General features: G+C 42.9%; 1 protein-coding gene across 1 annotated transcript; it reads right to left on the reverse strand.

Annotated features, from left to right (window-relative positions):
* Positions 1–5,458, reverse strand: LOC124042235 (polymeric immunoglobulin receptor-like). The gene is made up of 5 exons (XM_046360651.1): positions 5,410–5,458; positions 4,819–5,139; positions 591–1,019; positions 312–423; positions 1–103 (listed from the first exon to the last, which is right to left on the reverse strand). Exons 1-5 carry the CDS (start codon positions 5,456–5,458, stop codon positions 1–3), a joined length of 1,014 nt encoding a protein of 337 aa, XP_046216607.1.
* Positions 5,459–20,969: the final 15,511 nt, after the last annotated feature.

The following is a 20,969-nucleotide window of genomic DNA, read 5'->3' on the forward strand; positions in this document are numbered from 1 at the left end:
TCAGAGTCGGGTTGCTCTGAACTTCACCACAGCAATGACGTTGCACAGGATGAAGAGCACTGCATTAACAGTTTTCTGAAGGTAGAAGAGTGTTCTCTCCCATCTGTACAAGAATAACACTGCTTTGAGGACATGATACTCTGCAAATGTCAATCAGGCATATATAATTTAAGAATGAGGCATTCAGGGGACATATCTCTTTTGTATGTGATTTTAAAACAACACAATTCATGAATCCAATAATTGACATTTAAATAAATGACATTTTTGCTTGTTGAGTACCGGTTGAAGAGGTGGTAGTGTACACTTACCCCTGGGCTACATGATGTGTGTTGTTGACTGGGGCCTGAGAGGTGGAAGAGGAGACAGCAGGATCTACAGTTGTGGGCGAGGTCAGAGAGATGTCTTGAGTAGTCTGTTTGTCTGTCAAGGTGCAACAGTTTCCGTATGTAATGTATTAGTGTTGAAGTGACACAATTTCAGCGTGATATGGTAATGTATTAAATTATCAAAATGACTTCAGTTGGATTCTGTGAACTTGAAAGACTCATTCCACTATTTTTGGTTATAACTGGTCACTCATTACTTACTAATGATGGTGTCAGTCTGTGTTGTGGTCAGTTGATTAACAGTGGAGATGATGATGGTGGAAGAAGGGGTAGGGGTGGTGGTGGAGGCAGGTGTGGTACTCTGTGTTGTGGTCAGTTGATTGACAGTGATGTGAACAGGCATCTGTAGATCTCCTCTGGAACACCAGTACCAGCCAGTATCTCCCATATTCAATCCATTCAGAGTCACTGTTAAAATGTGTCTGTTGTTGTGATCAATGTTCTGCTGTGATGTCACTGATGTTCCATCTAAAATCCCTGAATATCTCCCCACCAAGGGGACATAGTAGATACCCATCTTACACCACAACCACTTCTTAACCACAGTGTTACTATAGTAACAATGGACAGTGACACTCCCTCCTTCTACTCCAGTAACTTCCTGTTGGTCCACATAGAGTTCTGGTGTACCTGAACACAGAGGTACAGACACAAATTCACCAAGGGAGAAGCAACACGTCATATCATAGGCAATGATGTACACTGATGGAGAAAACATTAAGAACACCTGCTCTTTCCATTACATAGACTGACCAGGTGAATCCAGGTGAAAGATACAATCCTTTATTGATGTCCCTTGTTAAATCCACTTCAATCAGTGTAGATGAAGAAGAGGAGACAGGTTAAAGGATGTTTAAGCCTTGAGACATTTGAGACATGGATTTGTATGGGCAAGACAAAAGCTTTAAGTGCTTTTGAAAACGGTATGGTAGTAGGTGCCAGGTGCACCGGTTTGAGTGTGTCAAGAACTGCAATGCTGCTGGGATTTTCACACTCAACAGTTTCCCTTGTGTATCAAGAATGGTCCACCACCCAAAGGTTATTCAGCCAACTTGACAGAACTGTGGAAAGCATATGAGTCAACATGGGCCAGCATCTCTCTGGAACGCTTTCGACCCCTTGTATTGTCTATGCCCTGACGAATTGAGGCTGATCTGAGGTCAAACGGGGGAGCAACTCAATATTAGGAAGGTGTCCCTAATGTTTTGTGCACTCAGTGTATACAAACACTAGATTGATGATGCTATGTATTGGCCAATGAGAGGCTTTGAAGCACCTGTCTGCCATATTGGTACTCTTCAGAAGGAGCGGTCTTCAACAGGAATGACGGGCATTGGACCGTATTTCAACTTAATGTCTCAAAGATAATTAATGCATGTATTTAAGAGAAACTCAAACTCTACATTTCCTGTTGAGTAAAAAACCCCATGTACACTTAAGGGTAAAAAAAAAATGTTTCGAGCAAAATAGTGTTTTTAGTGTCAACGAGTTGGTCTGATGGGAATCCGTGTTGTCATCGGCCTCACCCTTGTGGGAACAATAGAGGAACGATGGACAACAAAAGAGGAAAGGTCCATCCCCCACTTGTGCCATGTCAGGAGGATACCTCGACCACCTATTGAGAGGTGATAAATGAGGTGAAAACGTGACAACTTCAATCAATGACCCCATCAGAACCCAAAATATACAGTTGAAGTTGGAAGTTTACATACACCTTAGCCAAATACATTTATACTCAGTTTTTCACAATTCCTGACATTTAATCCTAGTAAAAATTCCCTGTTAGGTCAGTTAGGATAACGACTTTATTTTAAGAATGTGAAATGTCAGAATAATAGTAGAGAGAATTATTTATTTGAGCTTTTATTCCTCTCGTCACATTCCTAGTGGGTCAGAAGTTTACATACACTCAATTAGTATTTGGTAGCATTGCCTTTAAATTGTTTAACTTGGGTCAAATGTTTCGAGTAGCCTTCCACAAGATTCCCACAATAAGTTGGGTGAATTTTTGCCCATCCCTCCTGACAGATCTGGTGTAACTGAGTCAGGTTTGTAGGCCTTCTTGCTTGCACACACTTTTTCAGTTCTCCCCACAAATGTTCTATAGGATTAATGGGATTTGTGATGGCCACTCCAATACCTTGACTTTGTTGTCCTTAAGCCATTTTGCCACAACTATGGAAGTATGCTTGGGGTCATTGTCCATTTGGAAGACCAATTTGTGTCCAAGATTTAACTTCATGACTGATGTCTTGAGATGTTGCTTCAATATAACCACATAATTTTCATACCTCATGATGCCATCTATTTTGTGAGGTGCACCAGTCCCTTCTGCAGCAAAGCACCCACACAACATGATGCTTCCACCACCGTGCTTCACGGTTGGGATGGTGTTCTTCAGCTTGCAAGCGTCCCCCTTTTTCCACCAAACATAACGATGGTCGTTATGGCCAAACAGTTCTATTTTTGTTTCATAAGACCAGAGGACATATCTCCAAAAAGTATGATCTTAGTCCCCCTGTGCAGTTGCTAACCATAGTCTGGCTTTTTTATGGCAATTAAGGAGCAGAGGCTTCTACCTTGCTTAGTGGCCTTTCAGGTTATGTCGATATAGGACTTGTTTTACTGTGGAAATAGATACTTTTGGACCTGTTTCCTCCATCTTCACAAGGTCCTTTGCTGTTGTTCTGGGATAGATTTTTACTTTTTGCACCAAAGTACGTTCATCTCTAGGAGACAGAACGGGTCTCCTTCCTGAGCGGTAGGACGGATGTGTGGTCCCATGGTTTTTATACTTGCGTACTATTGTTTGTACAGATGAATGTGGTACCTTCAGGCATTTAGAAATTGCTCCTAAGGAAGAATCAGACTTGTGGAGGTCTTGGCTGACTTCTTTTGATTTTCCCATGATGTCAAGCAAAGAGGCACAGAGTTTGAAGGTAGGCCTTGAAATACATCCACAGGTACACCTCCAATTGACTCAGATGATGTCAATTAGCCTTTCTGAAGTTTCTAAAGCCATGACAAAATGTTCTGGAATTTTCCAAGCTGATTAAAGGCACAGTCAATTTAGTGTATGTAATCTTCTGATGCACTGGAATTATGATACAGTGAGTAATAAGTGAAACAATCGGTCTGTAAACAATTGTTGGAAAAATGACTTGCGTCATGCACAAAGTAGAAATCCTAACCGACTTGCCAAAACTATAGTTTGTTAACAAGAAATGTGTTGAGTGGTCGAAAACGAGTTTTAATTACTTAAGTATATGTAAACTTCCAACTTCAACTTCTAAGCTCGTTTTTATCCAATGTTTGTAAACAATGTAAATGTAACCTAACACTGTATAGCCTCCCTCAAAACATGATTAAAACTATTATTTTAATATCTTGGATGGTCACTCCATAGCTCTGAGTGGTTACATTTATCCAGGCTCATCCCTCATTAGCTGTTCTTGGTAGAGAGCTTTGGAGACCTCTTTCTTATTGGTCTTTAAGCAAAAATGCACGAGGGGGTGTGGTATATGGCCAATATACCACGGCTGAGGGATGTTCTTACGCAATGCCTGGATACAGGGGCTTGTGGTATATTAGCCATATACCAAACCCCTGAGGTGCCTTTTTACTATTAAAAACTGTTTACCAATGTAATTAGTGCAGTACAAATAAATGTTTTGTCATACCCGTGGTAAACGGTATGATATACCACAACTGTCAGCCAATCAGCATTCAGGGCTCCAACCAACCAGTTGATAATAACTAATTTACTGCATGATGATGTCACCATGGAATGCCACAACTCCATCCCACCAAAACAGGCTGACATTTCAGGCGGTCTTTTCAAACAGCTCAACACTGAAAGGGAATAATCATAATTTTTCACAATTTCACAGTATTTTTCCAACCTCATGTTGTGGAAATACAGTATATATAAAATGCTGACCTTCTGTTCTGTCCTGAACTGATCAGGCATCACAGTGCTGTATGTCACATCATGGTGTCTCTCTGGGTTTGGGAACTATTTTTTTGTTGCGTTAGGCATATGAAAGTGACAATACTGTGACTTAACAAAAATATTAACATTAGGTTGTGATTTTGAATTCATTATGCATGGCGTATGAACGTGTTATGACATCCTTATGTAGGCACCCTTCATAATAAAGTGTTTCTATTCTCCACAGTGTAACAATGTAACAATGTATACCTACAATATAAACCCATTCCATATTTACATTGTGTCTGCCTGTATGTATAACCATGTAAATACATTGTATTTAGAGCCTTAAAACGGTCTTCTCCAAATCAATAGCAATAGCAATCAATAGCAATTATTACTATAGTGTATAAAAGACAAGACCAAGTTGTACTCTCTAAGTCAGCTCTCTATGATGATCAAACACAGTGTGATTGAGGAGAGGTATGGAGGGCTAACCTGTGGTGACTGACAGGTGCAAGTATGTACTTTGATCTCGTCCTGCAGTCTCCACAGCACACCAGTAATATCCAGAGTCCTCTGGCTGCAGATCAGTCATGTTAACAGAGAAGATTCTTCGGGTGACATCATCAGAGATGGACACTGTCCCAGATATCTTTGGTTGGTCCGTGCGTACAAGAGCAGAACAAGAATTCCAGTAATCTCCTTGACACCAGTATTTGACATATTGTATGTATCTCTGATCATAGCGACATGGGATGGTGATGTAGTTTCCTGTCTTCACAGACACCTTACTCACAGTTGACACACCGTACGCTCCTGCCTGAGTACCTGCAGACACAGCAACAGAAAACACTTTGAGACTCCTTTTGGTCGACTGATAAGGTTGTCTACCAATTACCCATTCAGGACACCAGTAGGAGTGAGAAGTGCACAACATGGCTGGTATGGCCGGGATGAGTGTGGGCTCAGTATATAAGCTAGCTAATATTTTGTCTTCAGGGTTTCAGCATAGCCAGTCCCTGACTTCAAACAGCAGTGCACAGAAACTTGAGACTTTATCAATTCATAAAAACATTTTACCAGTACCTGAGAGTCTGGAGAAGATGACTAGGAGGAGGGAGAGATGAGGAGCCATGTCTTTCTGTACACAAATGTATGTGTCAAGGGAAGAGGCACCAACGACAATGTCTCCTATACACATCACTGTCTGTACCCCTCTTTCTGCTTCTGTTTAAGTGAACATGCCCCTGATTGGCTGGTAACAATACATTCTGTGGATCAGTCAATACAACTGATATGATTTGATTTAATGAATTAATTTACATTGAATTTATTTATGTACTTACTTGATGTATTTTTCCCCGATAAGATTAGACCAATATCTCCACAGACCAGACCTAAAATCAGCTTCAAAGTAAACCAATGATTAGATCTACCACGATACAGTCTGGGATTTTAAGGTGGTTACACAAAATTCAGATACGAAGCCTCTCTGTCTTTAAAAGACTAAAAAGGAATAGAAAAAGAAACAATAAACATTGTCTGTGTCGAGGAAATAAACCCTGGTCATAGATGCATCTCAAAACCACATTGTCCTGTAAGGTAGCACATCAGCAGTAGCTCAGGAAGCTGATGTACCACAAGACTACAGTTTTCAGGTTAACTCATTACATTACATGTTGATAAAACAGCTACTGTAGGGTTGGTTGACCCTGCACTACTAGAGTGGAGGCAGTGGGTGGTGTGGAGTTACTATTGGTTTATTTTACAAGAAGTTTGTGGACGCTCATTTTTCTTGGTCGCTAATTAATGAGCCCCCCCTAAAATAAGTCAATATATCAAACAATATATTTTATGTGTTATTTCTTCTTTTTTTCGTCAACATTTCCATCGCAACTTAAAATCCAATTTAGTAGGTGCTAAGACCTGGGGAGGCTGCTGGCGCTCTAGTGACTGTTATTCTTCAGGAAAGGCTAACAAAAATTGATTTGCACTTTTTGAACCAAAGTATGTTCATCTCTAGGACAGAACGTGTCTCCTTCCTGAGCGGTATGACGGTTGCGTGGTCCCTTGGTGTTTATTATAATAATATGCATATATTAGTACCTGAGACAGAGTAGGAGGCAATTCACTCTGGGCACTCTATTCATCCAAAAATGAACATGCTGCCCCCTATCCCAATTAACTGTGTACCCATTTAATAACCAGACCTTCATACAATCTTGCTATGCTGAATTCTTGCCACATAATCGAACGTGCTTCCAGCACGCCCACAAGCGAGTCACAAGGGGCGGCCTAAGCTGCACGCGGCAATTTATCACTATCTAGTGTACATGCACAGTTAGGCCTACTTGTAGCTAACATTTAAGTTAACCTTAGCTACTTCTGTGGCTTGAGACTGCTAGCTAACAATAAACGGAATGGAGGGAATATGCCAGACCCCCCTAAAAGAGGCTTAGCCCCCCTATCCAGTAATCTCTTGTGACGTCCCTGGGCTAAACACTGCATGCTTCTTTACCAAAGGTTCATTGCCACGTTCATGTGCTTTCGGAGTTCTGTGAAATTCCTAGTTCTGACTGGGTAGTTTCACTTGAATGACCCTCCAAGTCGGAATTACAAGAGGAAAATTAGAAAATGTTGCTGCCTGAGTTGCTGAGTTGTGACGTTTCACCACTGACCTAGGAACATTTTCAACCAAAAGATGACAACACATCCGTCACATCCGCTACCTCCGTCTTTGTGCAAGGAGGAGCAGGAGGAGCACTGTCAGAAGCTTGCAAAATGACCTCCAGCAGGCCACAAATGTGCATGTGTCTGCTCAAACGGTCAGAGCGGTCAGAATCCATGAGGGTGGTATGAGGGCCCGACGTCCACAGGTTCATTTGCCAGAGAACACTAAGATTGGAAAATTCGCCACTGACGCCCTGTGCTCTTCACAGATGAAAGCAGGTTCACACTGAGCACATGTGACAGACGTGACAGTCTGGAGACGCCATGGAGAACGTTCTGCTGCCTGCAACATCCTCCAGCATGACCGATTTGGTGGTGGGTCAGTCATGGTGTGGGGTGGCATTTCTTTGGGGGGCCGCACAGCCCTCCATGTGCTCGCCAGAGGTAGCCTGACTGCCAGTAGGTAACAAGATGAGATCCTCAGACCCCTTGTGAGACCATATGCTGGTGCTGTTGGCCCTGGGTTCCTCCTAATGCAAGACAATGCTAGACCCCATGTGGCTGGAGTGTGTCAGCAGTTCCTGCGAGTGGAAGGCATTGATGCTATGGACTGGCCCGCCCGTTCCCCAGACCTGAATCCAATTGAGCACATCTGGGACATCATGTCTCGTTCCATCCACCAACGCCAAGTTGCACCACAGACTGTCCAGGAGTTGGCGGATGCTTTAGTCCAGGTCTGGGAGGAGATCCCTCAGGAGACCATCCGCCACCTCATCAGGAGCATGCCCAGGCGTTGAAGGGTGGTCATACTGGCACGTGGAGGCCACACACACTACTGAGCCTCATTTTGACTTGTTTTAAGGATATGACATCAAAGTTGGATCGGCCTGTTGTGTGGTTTTCCAATTTAATTTTGAGTGTGACTCCAAATCCTGACCTCCATGGGTTGATAAATTTGATTTCCATTGATACTTTTTGTGTGATTTTGTTGTCAGCACATTCAACTATGTAGAGGAAAAAAGTATTTAATAAGAACATTTCATTCAGATCTAGGATGTGTTATTTTAGTGTTCCCTTTATTTTTTTGAGCAGTGTATATAATACATTTTATTATTGCAGTACAGTAGTTATTATACATAGTAGCTGTCTATACTAAGATCTCAATATATGTTTGATCATGATTAGTTACAGGCATAGGACATTAAACTAGATCAATAAGATCATGATGTAAGAAATAAGAGACAAGGGGAAAGGTGGTGGAACATAACTAATAACAGAGGTTATTAGTTAGTTGTTGGGCCGGCCGCCCAACAAACTGCCCGCTTGACCCTATCCCCTCCTCTCTTCTCCAGACCATTTCCGGAGACCTTCTCCCTTACCTCACCTCGCTCATCAACTCATCCCTGACCTCTGGCTACGTCCCTTCTGTCTTCAAGAGAGCGAGAGTCGCCCCCCTTCTGAAAAAACCTACACTCGATCCCTCCGATGTCAACAATTACAGACCAGTATCCCTTCTTTCTTTTCTCTCCAAAACTCTTGAACGTGCCGTCCTTGGCCAGCTCTCCCGCTATCTCTCTCTGAATGACCTTCTTGATCCAAATCAGTCAGGTTTCAAGACTAGTCATTCAACTGAGACTGCTCTCCTCTGTATCACGGAGGCGCTCCGCACTGCTAAAGCTAACTCTCTCTCCTCTGCTCTCATCCTTCTAGATCTATCGGCTGCCTTCGATACTGTGAACCATCAGATCCTCCTCTCCACCCTCTCCGAGTTGGGCATCTCCGGCGTGGCCCACGCTTGGATTGCGTCCTACCTGACAGGTCGCTCCTACCAGGTGGCGTGGCGAGAATCTGTCTCCTCACCACGCGCTCTCACCACTGGTGTCCCCAGGGCTCTGTTCTTGGCCCTCTCCTATTCTCGCTATACACCAAGTCACTTGGCTCTGTCATAACCTCACATGGTCTCTCTTATCATTGCTATGCAGACGACACACAATTAATCTTCTCCTTTCCCCCTTCTGATGACCAGGTGGCGAATCGCATCTCTGCATGTCTGGCAGACATATCAGTGTGGATGACGAATCACCACCTCAAGCTGAACCTCGGCAAGACGGAGCTGCTCTTCCTCCCGGGGAAGGACTGCCCGTTCCATGATCTCGCCATCACGGTTGACAACTCCATTGTGTCCTCCTCCCAGAGCGCCAAGAAACTTGGCGTGATCCTGGACAACACCCTGTCATTCTCAACCAACATCAAGGCGGTGGCCCGTTCCTGTAGGTTCATGCTCTACAACATCCGCAGAGTACGACCCTGCCTCACACAGGAAGCGGAGCAGGTCCTAATCCAGGCACTTGTCATCTCCCGTCTGGATTACTGCAACTCGCTGTTGGCTGGGCTCCCTGCCTGTGCCATTAAACCCCTTCAACTCATCCAGAACGCCGCAGCCCGTCTGGTGTTCAACCTTCCCAAGTTCTCTCACGTCACCCCGCTCCTCCGTTCTCTCCACTGGCTTCCAGTTGAAGCTCGCATCCGCTACAAGACCATGGTGCTTGCCTACGGAGCTGTGAGGGGAACGGCACCTCAGTACCTCCAGGCTCTGATCAGGCCCTACACCCAAACAAGGGAACTGCGTTCATCCACCTCTGGCCTGCTCGCCTCCCTACCACTGAGGAAGTACAGCTCCCGCTCAGCCCAGTCAAAACTGTTCGCTGCCCTGGCCCCCCAATGGTGGAACAAACTCCCTCACGACGCCAGGACAGCGGAGTCAATCACCACCTTCCGGAGACACCTGAAACCCCACCTCTTTAAGGAATACCTAGGATAGGATAAGTAATCCCTCTCACCCCCCCCCCCCTTAAGTTTTAGATGCACTATTGTAAAGTGACTGTTCCACTGGATGTCATAAGGTGAATGCACCAATTTGTAAGTCGCTCTGGATAAGAGCGTCTGCTAAATGACTTAAATGTTAAATGTTAAATGTATGTAAATAATCAGAACAAACAGCAGACTGCCTTCAGTAGTTTATTACACTATAGAATAGACGTGTCTTCTTGGGATGGGTTAAGAGGTGTGACAGAATCATATTGGAGGCAGATAGATGTTGTGACACAGGAGAGGGGAGTGTTCTGACCTTCCAGTAAAAGGAAGGTCTTCTCAGTCAGTCACTACTGTGCTGCTGCTGCCCTCTGCTGGAGAGGAAGTGAAACATTCAGTCACAATCTCCATTGTGATCAGCTTCCCCTCCTCCTATCCTAACCTTAATCTTCAGTGGGATTTAAAAAAAATCTGACCCAAGATCATCATCTAGGGGCAACGTCACCCTAAACCCAGGCGCAGTCCACACTGTAATGTTATGGATACACACTGATAACAATAGTTGAGCTGGTCACAATGTGATAATAACATTTTACATCCAGCAAAGCAAAACGACTAAGAAAGATTTGGGTGGTTAAAGAGTGATGTTTAGTACACATAGTAATGTGGTCTGTATCTTTGTTGAGAGATCAGCATCATCTGGTACAACAGACAAAGGAGACACCAACACTGACCTGTGTGGTCACCTGTAGAGCTAGTGAGCTGTAGACCACATTATCATCTGGTTCTGCTGACTACAGAGGAGGAACAGGTAGAGAGGTGAACAGGGACAGTTCTGTCATGATGGAGATACACTATAAAACACACTTCTCTGTGAAATTAAAAGTGTAGACAGTTATAATTGTGATATGTAACATAAAAGTGATATATTAGGCCTACAGCTATAATGGTGATGTAACCATGACTATATTAACACTGAGGAAACAATCACCTACTGTTGTTTCTGATAACATAATACCAGCTGTGGAGAATCAGTAGAACAGCTTTACCTTGGTCTGTCCTTTTAGTTGGGTCTTGTGCTGGAGGATGACAGTGCTGTATGTGACATCATCAGCTTCAGGAAATGGATCCTGACGCCCAAGTAACAAAAACGTGTTGTTATACTGTTATAGTGTACATTTACCTATTGCTTGTTCCAAGACAGAAAGTGATAGTGGAAATACAATTGTTTTCTAAACAGATGCACATTTGCCAAGGCAGTGACGTTTTATGAGTAACAGCCATAATGTTGTCTAAGAGCTGAGATGATTGTAGCCATATGTTGACATTCTCTTCTGTCCTGAACTGATCAGGCATCACAGTGCTGTACATGACGTCATGGCGTCTCTCTGGGTTTGGCCTCTGAGAAATGGACAGCACAGAAGATTAACACATGGCTACATGCATTGGAAGAGACCCAGAACTTCAGATGCTCAGCTCACTTCGCTCACCCTAGAGGAGGAGCTCAACCATTTCCAGGCCCAGGGACATGGACTAGTCTGTGGCAACCTAAATGCCAGAACTAGACAAGAAGCCCTCAGCACGCAGGTGGAGAAAACACCTACCTGGAGGTGACAGCATTCCCTCCCCCATGTGTCCCCATAGACACAACTACGACAACATAACCAACAAAAATGGGTCACATTTCTTGCAGGTCTGTCGGACAATGGGAATGTACATAGTCAATGGTAGGTTTCGAGGGGACTCCTACGGTATTTACACCTATAGCTCATCTCTTGGCAGTAGTGCTGAGACTCCTATCAGATCACAGCAAAGTCACACTCTACTCGAACAGGGCTGAGCTCAATCATGAGGCATCAAAGCCAAAGGACCTGAATAATATTAAGAAATGCTATAGATGGAAGGAAAGTATTGTGGAAATCTACCATAAAACAATTAGGCAAGACAAATTCAATTCCTTCTCAACAATTTCCTGGACAAAAATACACTACAGAACAAAAATGTACCGAGCAAATGTCAAATTGGCTTTTTACCAAATTACGGTATGACAGACAACATATTTACCCTGTTCACACTAATCCACAAACAAACAAACCAAAACAAAGGCAAATTCTTCTTCAAATTCTTGTTGGTTTCAAAAAAGCTTTTGAATCCATTTGGCATGAGGGCCTGCTGTACAAATTGAAGGAAAGTGGTGTTGCGTGAAAAAATGACGTAAAATCCATGTACAAAGAAACACACATTTCTTCCACAGGGCCGGGGGGTGAGACAGGGATGCAGCTTAAGCCCCACCCTCTTCAACATATATATCAATGAATTGGCGAGGGCACGAGAACAGTCTGCAGCATCCGGACTCAATCTACTTGAATCTGAAGTCAAATGTCTACTGTTTGCTGATTATCTGGTGCTTCTGTCCTCAACCACAGAGGGCCTACAGCAGCACCTAGATTTTCTGCACAGATTCTGTGAGACGTGGGCCCTGATAATAAATCTCAGTAAGATGACAAATAATGGAGTTCCAAAAAAGGTCCAGTTGACAGGACAACAAATACAAATTCCATCTTGACACCGTTGCCCTAGAGCACACAAACTATACATACCTTGGCCTGAACATCAGCACCACAGTAACTTCCAGAAAGCTGTTAATGATCTTAGAGACAAGGCAAGAAGGGCCTTCTATGCCATCAAATGGAACATAAAATTAGACATACCAATTAGGATCTAGCTAAAAGTACTTGAATCAGTTATAGAGCCTTTCGTGGTTGTACATTCTGGGGTCTGCTCACCAACCAAAAATTCACACAATGGGACAGACATCAGATTGAGACTGCATGCAGAATATTGCAAGAATATCGTCTGTGTACAACGCAAAACACATAATAATGCATGCTGAACAGAATTAGGCCGATACCGCTAATTATCAAAATCCAGAAAAGAGACGATAAATTCTACAACCACCTAAAAGGAAGCGATTCCCAAACCTTCCATAACAAAGCCATCACCTAAATAAATATTTGACTATGTACAGGCTCAGTGAGCAAAGCCTTGCTATTGAGAAAGGCTGCTAAAGGCAGACCTGGCTCTCAAGACAAGACGGGCTATGTGCTCACTGCCCACAAAATGAGATGGAAACTGAGCTGCATTTCCTAACCTCCTGCCAAATGTATGCAATATTAGAGACACATAATTCCCTCAGGTTACACAGATCCACAAAGGATATATTTTGTTTGTTTTGTTTGATAAGTTGCCATATCTACTGGGTGAAATACCAGTGTGCCATCACAGCGGCAACATTTGTGACCTGTTGCCACAAGAAAAGGTCAAGCTGTGAAGAACAAACACCATTGTAAATACAACTTATATTTATGTTGATTTATTTTCCAATTTGTACTTTTTGTACAATTTGCACATCGTTACAACACTGTATATAGCCACCACATTACATTTGAAATGTCTTTATTATTTTGGAACTTCTGTTAATGTAACGTTTACTCTAATTTGTATTGTTTATTGCACTTTTGTTTATTATCTATTTCATTTACTTTGGCATTGCTAACATGTTTCCCATTTCAATAAAGCACTTTGAATTGAATTGAGAGAGAGAGAGAGAACCCCAGCTCACACTTCAGAGATGGAGGAGAAAGAGAGAGCGAGAGAGAGAGAGAGAAGAGAGAGAAGAGAGAGAGAGAGAGAGAGAACCCCAGCTCACTGCGAAGATGGAGTGATTGTTACTAGTCCAAGATCACCACAGACCAAATCCAGGTTTATTCAGTTTGTACCTGCGGTGCTTTTTGTCTGGTGTGGGTCACTGTGCTGTATGTAATGTCCTGCTCAGGGTCAGCAGACTGCAAAGAAATAAATAGCCAAGAGAAACAGGATTTGTCTATTTACCACCTTAACCACAGTTTGTTTCCAATGATATGATGCAGTCAGGTGTATATTTAGTGAACTGACAGTATTCACAACATTTTTCAACATCGTGAGCACTGTAAGAGCTTGGGTTCAGTTAGAATATGGGACCTTTTATGTCAACTCATTGATGATCAACTGAAGAAGTAACGCTGGAGTCAAATGGTAGATGATCCCAGATCAAGAACAGAAAAGCAGATGGTTGAAAATAATAAAATTAAAGAAGTGTATCCTACCACTGAGTTGTTAGTTGTCTGGTCCTTGGCCTTATTGTCCTCTGGAATAAAGAGAGGGAGATGTCAGTAACTTCTGAGTTTGTTATAGTACAATAATACCTCTGAATGGGTTTCTAAAAGACAATTCCTCCAAATGTTTTCTGTCATTCAAGATGAATCACAGGCAAGAATATACTGTTGGTCACAATATCAATACATTTAGTATTTTCTAAACTGTTCTCCTTTTTTATATTCACATAAAATGACTACTTACTATGCCTTCTCCACATCTTCCATGTTACTAGGATACCAGCTGTCACCACCACCAACATGCCCAGAGAGATGAGTAGGACTTTCACATCTATGGACCTGATGGATTACATATACGAACTTGAAATAAAAATACAATTAAAAGAGATCATTATAAATTGTTCATTTGTTGTGTGCACTTGTTGTGATACATGGAACAATTATTTATCTGTTCACATGTGTGGAAGTTGACTATGTATGATTATTATTGAGATTATGACTATTTATTAAGTTTGCAACTTGTTCTTGCACATGAGTGAGTATAACACAATAATGCTGCTACTTCTCACAAGGCAACCACAGAGATGTTCTACCCAGGAGGAAGTGATAACAGTCTCTATATGCATTTAGGGAGGGTGTTTGGTTTGCATTAACTGTTGTAGTGTATGATGGAATTGTAATGTTTCTCTGAGTTCATATTATCTAACAACATGTGGGATAAAACATCTGAAGGAGTGATAATAACCTCTGGTGAACTTCCTCCATGTTCCCCTCAGCTCCTTGACTTGTGTTGTCAGTCTGAACAGGCTCAGCAGTTGGAGAGGCAGAGGGTTGTTGAGGGGTTGGATCTTGGGTTGCTGTGAGGTAAAACAACAATATCATCAATGAAGTTAATGGTAAACCAGACAGTCAGGTTGTATAGCAACATCACATTCATAGTTCATATTAGAATTAGTTCCAGATGATACCAGTGGATCATCAAAGATCATCAAAGGTAAGCAATTTAATTTATTGCTTTTCTGACTTTGTGACCAATCTACTTGGCTGCTAGCCTTTTGTAATATTTTGTCTACTGAGAGAGATGTGCTTACAAAAACGCTTGGTATGTGTTACGGATATAGGTATCCTGTGAGTGTATCCTGTGTGTGAATTTCTTTTCTGTCCTTCTCCCCTCACAGGTGGCAATCATCATTCCCCAATCAGTCACCATGCGGTCATCAATCAGAAGACACACCTCCTGTTTCCTTTACCCAATCACATCCACTCTCCCTTGGTTTAAAAACACATTCAGTTGTTTCCTCTGGAGCTTGATCTCTCTGTTTTAATCTCTCTGTGTCGCTCGATCTCTCTGTGTTTCAATATATCTGTGTCTCTCGCTCAATATCTCGCTCTCTATATCTCTCTCTCTCTTTTTGGATTGAGCTGTCTTTTGTTTTTGCAACTACATTTCACTTTGTCCCCACCTGTGAGTATTGTTTTGGTTATGGTGTTTGTTTGATGATGGGAAAAGGGGTTACCAAGACAAGTTGCCCATGGGCATACATTACCCGTAGGAATACTTTGTCTAAGAACACTATTTAGAACTGGGCGGACCACCCACTGTATTTTTGGTTAGTTAGCTAGCTGTTCTTAAAGCAGGTAGTCTAGCTTAGGGGTGTTTTCGGCCAGGGAGCTGAGTTGACCGACGTGCCTGGACTGGGCACCGGCGCAGAGGAAGACTCCTGCATTGGAGCTGGAGGTTCCGGACTGTGGACCGTCGCAGGAGGTTCCGGACTGTGGACCGTCTCAGGAGGTTCCGGACTGTGGACCGTCTCAGGAGGTTCCGGACAGTGGACCGTCTCAGGAGGTTCCGGACAGTGGACCGTCTCCGGAGGTTCCGGACTGTGGACCGTCTCCGGAGGTGCCGGACTGTGGACCGTCTCCGGAGGTGCCGGACTGGGAACTGTCGCCGTCAGCTCTGGACTGGGAACTGTCACCGTCAGCTCTGGACTGGGAACTGTCACCGTCAGCTCTGGACTGGGAACTGTCGCCGTCAGCTCTGGACTGGGAACTGTCGCCGTCAGCTCTGGACTGGGAACTGTCGCCGTCAGCTCTGGACTGGGAACTGTCACCGGAAGCTCTGGACTGGGAACTGTCACCGGAAGCTCTGGATTGGGAACTGTCGCAGGAAGCCTGGTGCGTGGGGCCGGCTCTGGTGGTACCGAACTGGTGGTACCTTAGGGCGAGCGCGAGGAGCAGGCACAGGACATACCGACTGGGGAGATGCACTGGAGGCCTGATGCATGGGGCCAGTACAGGTGGCACCGGACTGGTGACACGCACTTGAGGGAGAGTGCGAGGAGGAGGCACAGGACATACTGGGCTGTGGAGGCGCACTTGAGGGAGAGTGCGAGGAGCAGGCACAGGATGTACCAGCCTGGGGACACGCAATTCAGGGAGAGTGCGAGGAGCAGGCACAGGACGTACCAGCCTGGGGAGGCGCACTGGAGGCCAGATGCGTGAAACTGGTGCATATGACACCGAACTGGTGTCACGCTCCTCAGCATGCCCGCTCTGCAGCACTCTAATAGCCAACACCACTCTCCGGAATCTTTGGTCGAGTTCCTCCTTCCACTCCCTGACTAGCTCCAGTTCACCCCTCTGCTCCGCCGACCACCCCATGTGCTCCCCCCTACAAATTTTGGGCTGTCTTTTGTGTTTTCTACCTGGCCGTGAACCCTGGCGTCGTCGCTGTCCTCCCTTCTCTTCTTGCGTCTCCCACCAAGGAAGGCGATCCTTTCCTGCCAGGATTTCCTCCCAAGTCCAGGATCCCTTCCCATCCAAAATCTCCTCCCAAGTCCATGATACTTTCTCCACCTGGGCACGCTGCTTGGTCCTGTTGTGGTGGGATCTTCTGTCACGATCGTTATAATGAATATCAGACCAAGGCGCAGCGTATGTAGAGTTCCACATGTTTATTAAATGACACTCACAAAAACAATGAACAAGAATAAACTATACGTGAACCTCAAGCAGTGCTCACAGGCAACTACACAGAAACAAGATCCCACAAAACACAGTAGGAAAAGGCTGCATAAACATGATCCCCAATCAGAGACAACAATAAACAGCTGCCTCTGATTGGGAACAATACCATGCCAACATAGACATATAATAACCTAGATAACCCACTCTAGTCACACCCCGACCTAAACAACATAGAGAATAAAAGGCTCTCTATGGTCAGGGCGTGACATGTTATCTAACAAACAGTTGATCCTTTTAGATTGGATTGACAGCCTCTGGCATGTTAAGGCCTCTGTTTACCATATGGTCAACAAAGATAGCATGGACTTCATTAGACACAACAGTTCCCTGCCGTCAGCTCTCTCTCTCTCTCTAATGTCCACCTCTTTGACGGGGCCCATGCCCAGCTTTTTGACCTTTTTGACAAGGACCATGCCCAGCTTTTTGACCTCTTAGACCGCTTTGATGGGTCACATGCCCACCTCTTTAACCTCTTTGATGGGGTCCATGCCCAGCTCTTTGACGGGGTCCATGCCCACTTCTCTGACAGGCCCCTTGTCAAAGAGCTATTTGATTTCTTCCTGTCCCTTGCTGTCTATCTTGCTCCATGCTGAAAGAATGCAAGTGTTCACACACACCCTTTTATATGTTGACCAACTGTGGTTACCACTATGTGAAATCAATTAGAAATAATGAATAGTCATTATGTGCGGTTATCATGTATTATACATGTCATTTAGATGTTTATATTGTACAAACACACATTTTATTTATGTAGTTCTCAATACCTATATATAGTAGACAGAACAATTAAAAATCTATAGGTTTTCCAAATGGTTAAGTGGTTAAAATTAACCCCAAAATCATAGTCACTACAATATATTTCAGCTTTCATCTTTGTCTAAGGACTCTTTGGGACCAATAGTCACTACAATCCTGTTACTCTCTACTGGAAGATAGGCCACAAATGATTATAAAAATTTGATTATAAAAATGTGATAATTGGGCGACATGCACCACATTCCTATTGGTAAAAATCTATTTTTCGGAATATAACAAACAGCGCCTTCAGACATTTTTCAGACCCCTTGACGTTATCCATATTTTGTTGTTACAGCCATTTTCTAAAATGTATTCTAAATTGTTTTTATCCTCAGCAATCTACACACAAAACCCCATAAAATGTTTTTAAAAATGTTTGCAAATGTATTACAAATAAAAACAGAAATATCACATGTACATAAGTATTCAGACCCTTTACTCAGTACTTTGTTGAAGCACCTTTGGCAGCTATTACAGCATTGAGTCTTCATAGGTATGACGCTACAAGCTTGACGCACCTGTATTTGGGGATCCTGGAGAGCTTGTCAAACTCTGTCAGGTTGGATGGGAAGCATTACTGCACAGATATTTTCAGATCTCTCTAGAGATGTTTGATCGGGTTCAAGTCCGGGCTCTGGCTGGGCCACTCAAGGATATTCAGAGACTTCTCCTGAAGTCACTCCTGCATTGTCTTGGCTGTGTGCTTATGGTCATTGTCCTGTTCAAAGGTGAACCATCGCCCCAGTCTGAGGTGCTGAACACTCTGGAGCAGGTTTTCATCAAGGATCTCTCTGTACTTTGTTCCATTCATCTTTTCCTCGATCTTGACTAGTCTCCCAGTCTCTGTCACTGAAAAACATCTCATTAGCATGATGCTACCACCACCAGGGCTCCGCCGTAGGGATGGTGCCATGTTACCTCCAGACATGACACTGGGAATTCTGGAAGTTTCTCCCAACCCCACAGAGGAACTCTAGAGCTCTGTCAGAGTGACCATCGGGTTCTTGGTCACCTCCCTGACCAAGGCCCTTCTCCCCCTATTGCTGAGTTTGGCCGGGCGGCCAGCTATAGGAAGAACCTTGGTGGTTCTAAACTTCTTCCTTTTAAGAATGATGGAGGCCACTCTGTTCTTGGGGACCTTCAATGCTGCAGACATTTTTTGGTACCCTTCCCCAGATCTGTGCCTCGACACAATCCTGTCTCGTTGCTCTATAGACAATTCCTTCGACCTCATGGCTCTGACATGCAGTTTCAACTGTGGGACCTAATATAGACAGGTGTGAGCCTTTCCAAATCATGTCCAATCAATTGAATTGACCACAGGTGGACTCTAAACCAGTTGTAGAAACATCTCACTGATGATCAATGGAAACAGGATGCACCTGAGTTCAATTTCATAGAGTCTCATAGCAAAGGGTCTGAAAACGTATGTAATTAAGGTATTTTTGTTTATTATTTTTAATACATTTGCTAAAATGTCTAAAACACTTGTTTCACTTTGTCATTATGGGGTATTGTGTGTAGATTGCTGAGCAAGGAGCTCACATCATGTTGTGACAATAAAATGTCTTTAAAAAAATGTTGTATTGCTTTCGTGCTATTTTCACATGTCTGTGGCAACATTTCACAACTTTTAGTACAAAACTTAAAACAGATCATCAAAAATGCTGTTTTAACAAAACTTGAAGCACATTTTCAAATGACTAAATACAACACACAAAATCACACAGTAACTTTTTCACCAAACCTAATCAGTGTTTCATTTAGAAATACCTTTCATATATAGTAATTGCCTTCCACAATGCAATGCTCACAATACTTTCATATTATTATCTCTAATTTGTTTAAATACATTTGACCATCACTTAATCCACCTACGTTTAATGTTTAACCACTTAACCATTTGGTAAACCTATAGATTTTTAATTGGTTTGTCTACTATATATGGATATTGAGAACTACATAAATAAAATGTGTCTTTGGACAGTATAAACATTTAAATGACATGTTCACAAATTTTAGAGAAACCACAAATGTCGGTAAATATAAGTGTCTTATATTGGCAGAAAGCTTAAATTCGTGTTAATATAACTGCACTGTCCAATTTACAGTAGCAATTACTGCAAAAAAATGGCATGCTATTGTTTGTTGAGAGCTCCTAATAACAAAACACTTTTTTCAAAGCGATAGGTTTGATAGATTCACCTCTGAAGGGAAATGTGTACTTATATTTGAAATCTTGCTCTGATTTATCATCCAAAGGGTCCCAGTGTGAACATGACGTGTCTTTTTGTTAGATAAAATATGTTTTCTTATCCTAAAAAGGTCCATATAGCACACAAGATCGATTTTGTATTTCCACTCGTTCAATTTGCGAATAAAGGAATCAGTGAAAATCTCATTGTTTGAATGAGTCAAATTACGTTCATCTCTATTCCTCAGATATCCTAGAAGGTAACAATACTTCACTATTTCATTAGGGGTGTAGTATATCCTATAGGACACCATATTTGGTCAGAGAGTGACGCCTTCATGGCACGCCGATGAAGCGGGCAGCCATCACTTGAAGGACTGTATCTTTGTCAAATAAGCACCAATCGGGGTCAAACAAAGCTAGCTAGATAGCCAATGAGCTGGGCTTTACGGGAGTATCCGGAAACCCGTCTCGGTCACAAAATGTAGGTGCTAACCTTTTGCGAAGACATGCCTTTTCCTTTTGGACACAACGTAAAAGAATATTCAGAGTTATGAAGTTATGAAAACTGGTTGTTTTGCAAATGTTGAATTTATAATATGGATACTAATACTTGGAAAGCAAAATCGATGTCCAAGTATACAGATTTGACGATATTCTTGCAGAAAAATGGAATATGAATGTGAATGTCCCCTTCACGATTTGCCCAAATGTACTTGGGGTCTTCTCACTAAATGTATTCTTGTTCACTAATTTTTCAAGTCTTCCATTATGGAAATTTGCTTATACACTGCTGCCATCTTGTGGACACAATCTGAATTACAACCAGAGGGATCACTTTAACAATGACCTTTCTTTTGCATTTCAAAGATGGAAGTAAAAAATCACCATTTGTATTTTCTTCTACCAGATCTATTGTGTTATATTCTCCTACATTAAATTCACATTTCCACAAATATCAAAGTGTTTCCTTCCAAATTGTACCAAGA

Source organism: Oncorhynchus gorbuscha, linkage group LG08 (genome assembly GCF_021184085.1).
Source record: "Oncorhynchus gorbuscha isolate QuinsamMale2020 ecotype Even-year linkage group LG08, OgorEven_v1.0, whole genome shotgun sequence".
Lineage (NCBI taxonomy): Eukaryota > Metazoa > Chordata > Actinopteri > Salmoniformes > Salmonidae > Oncorhynchus > Oncorhynchus gorbuscha.

Excerpts from the sequence above, each read along its gene's own strand:
- LOC124042235 (XM_046360651.1), bottom strand. The coding sequence starts at position 5,458 with ATGGCTCCTCATCTCTCCCTCCTCCTAGTCATCTTCTCCAGACTCTCA. Across the intron at positions 1,020-4,818 it reads GCACCTGTCAGTCACCACAG|GTACACCAGAACTCTATGTG; the intron begins GTTAGCCCTCCA and ends CTCTGTGTTCAG. Across the intron at positions 104-311 it reads ACACATCATGTAGCCCAGGG|ATGGGAGAGAACACTCTTCT; the intron begins GTAAGTGTACAC and ends ATTCTTGTACAG.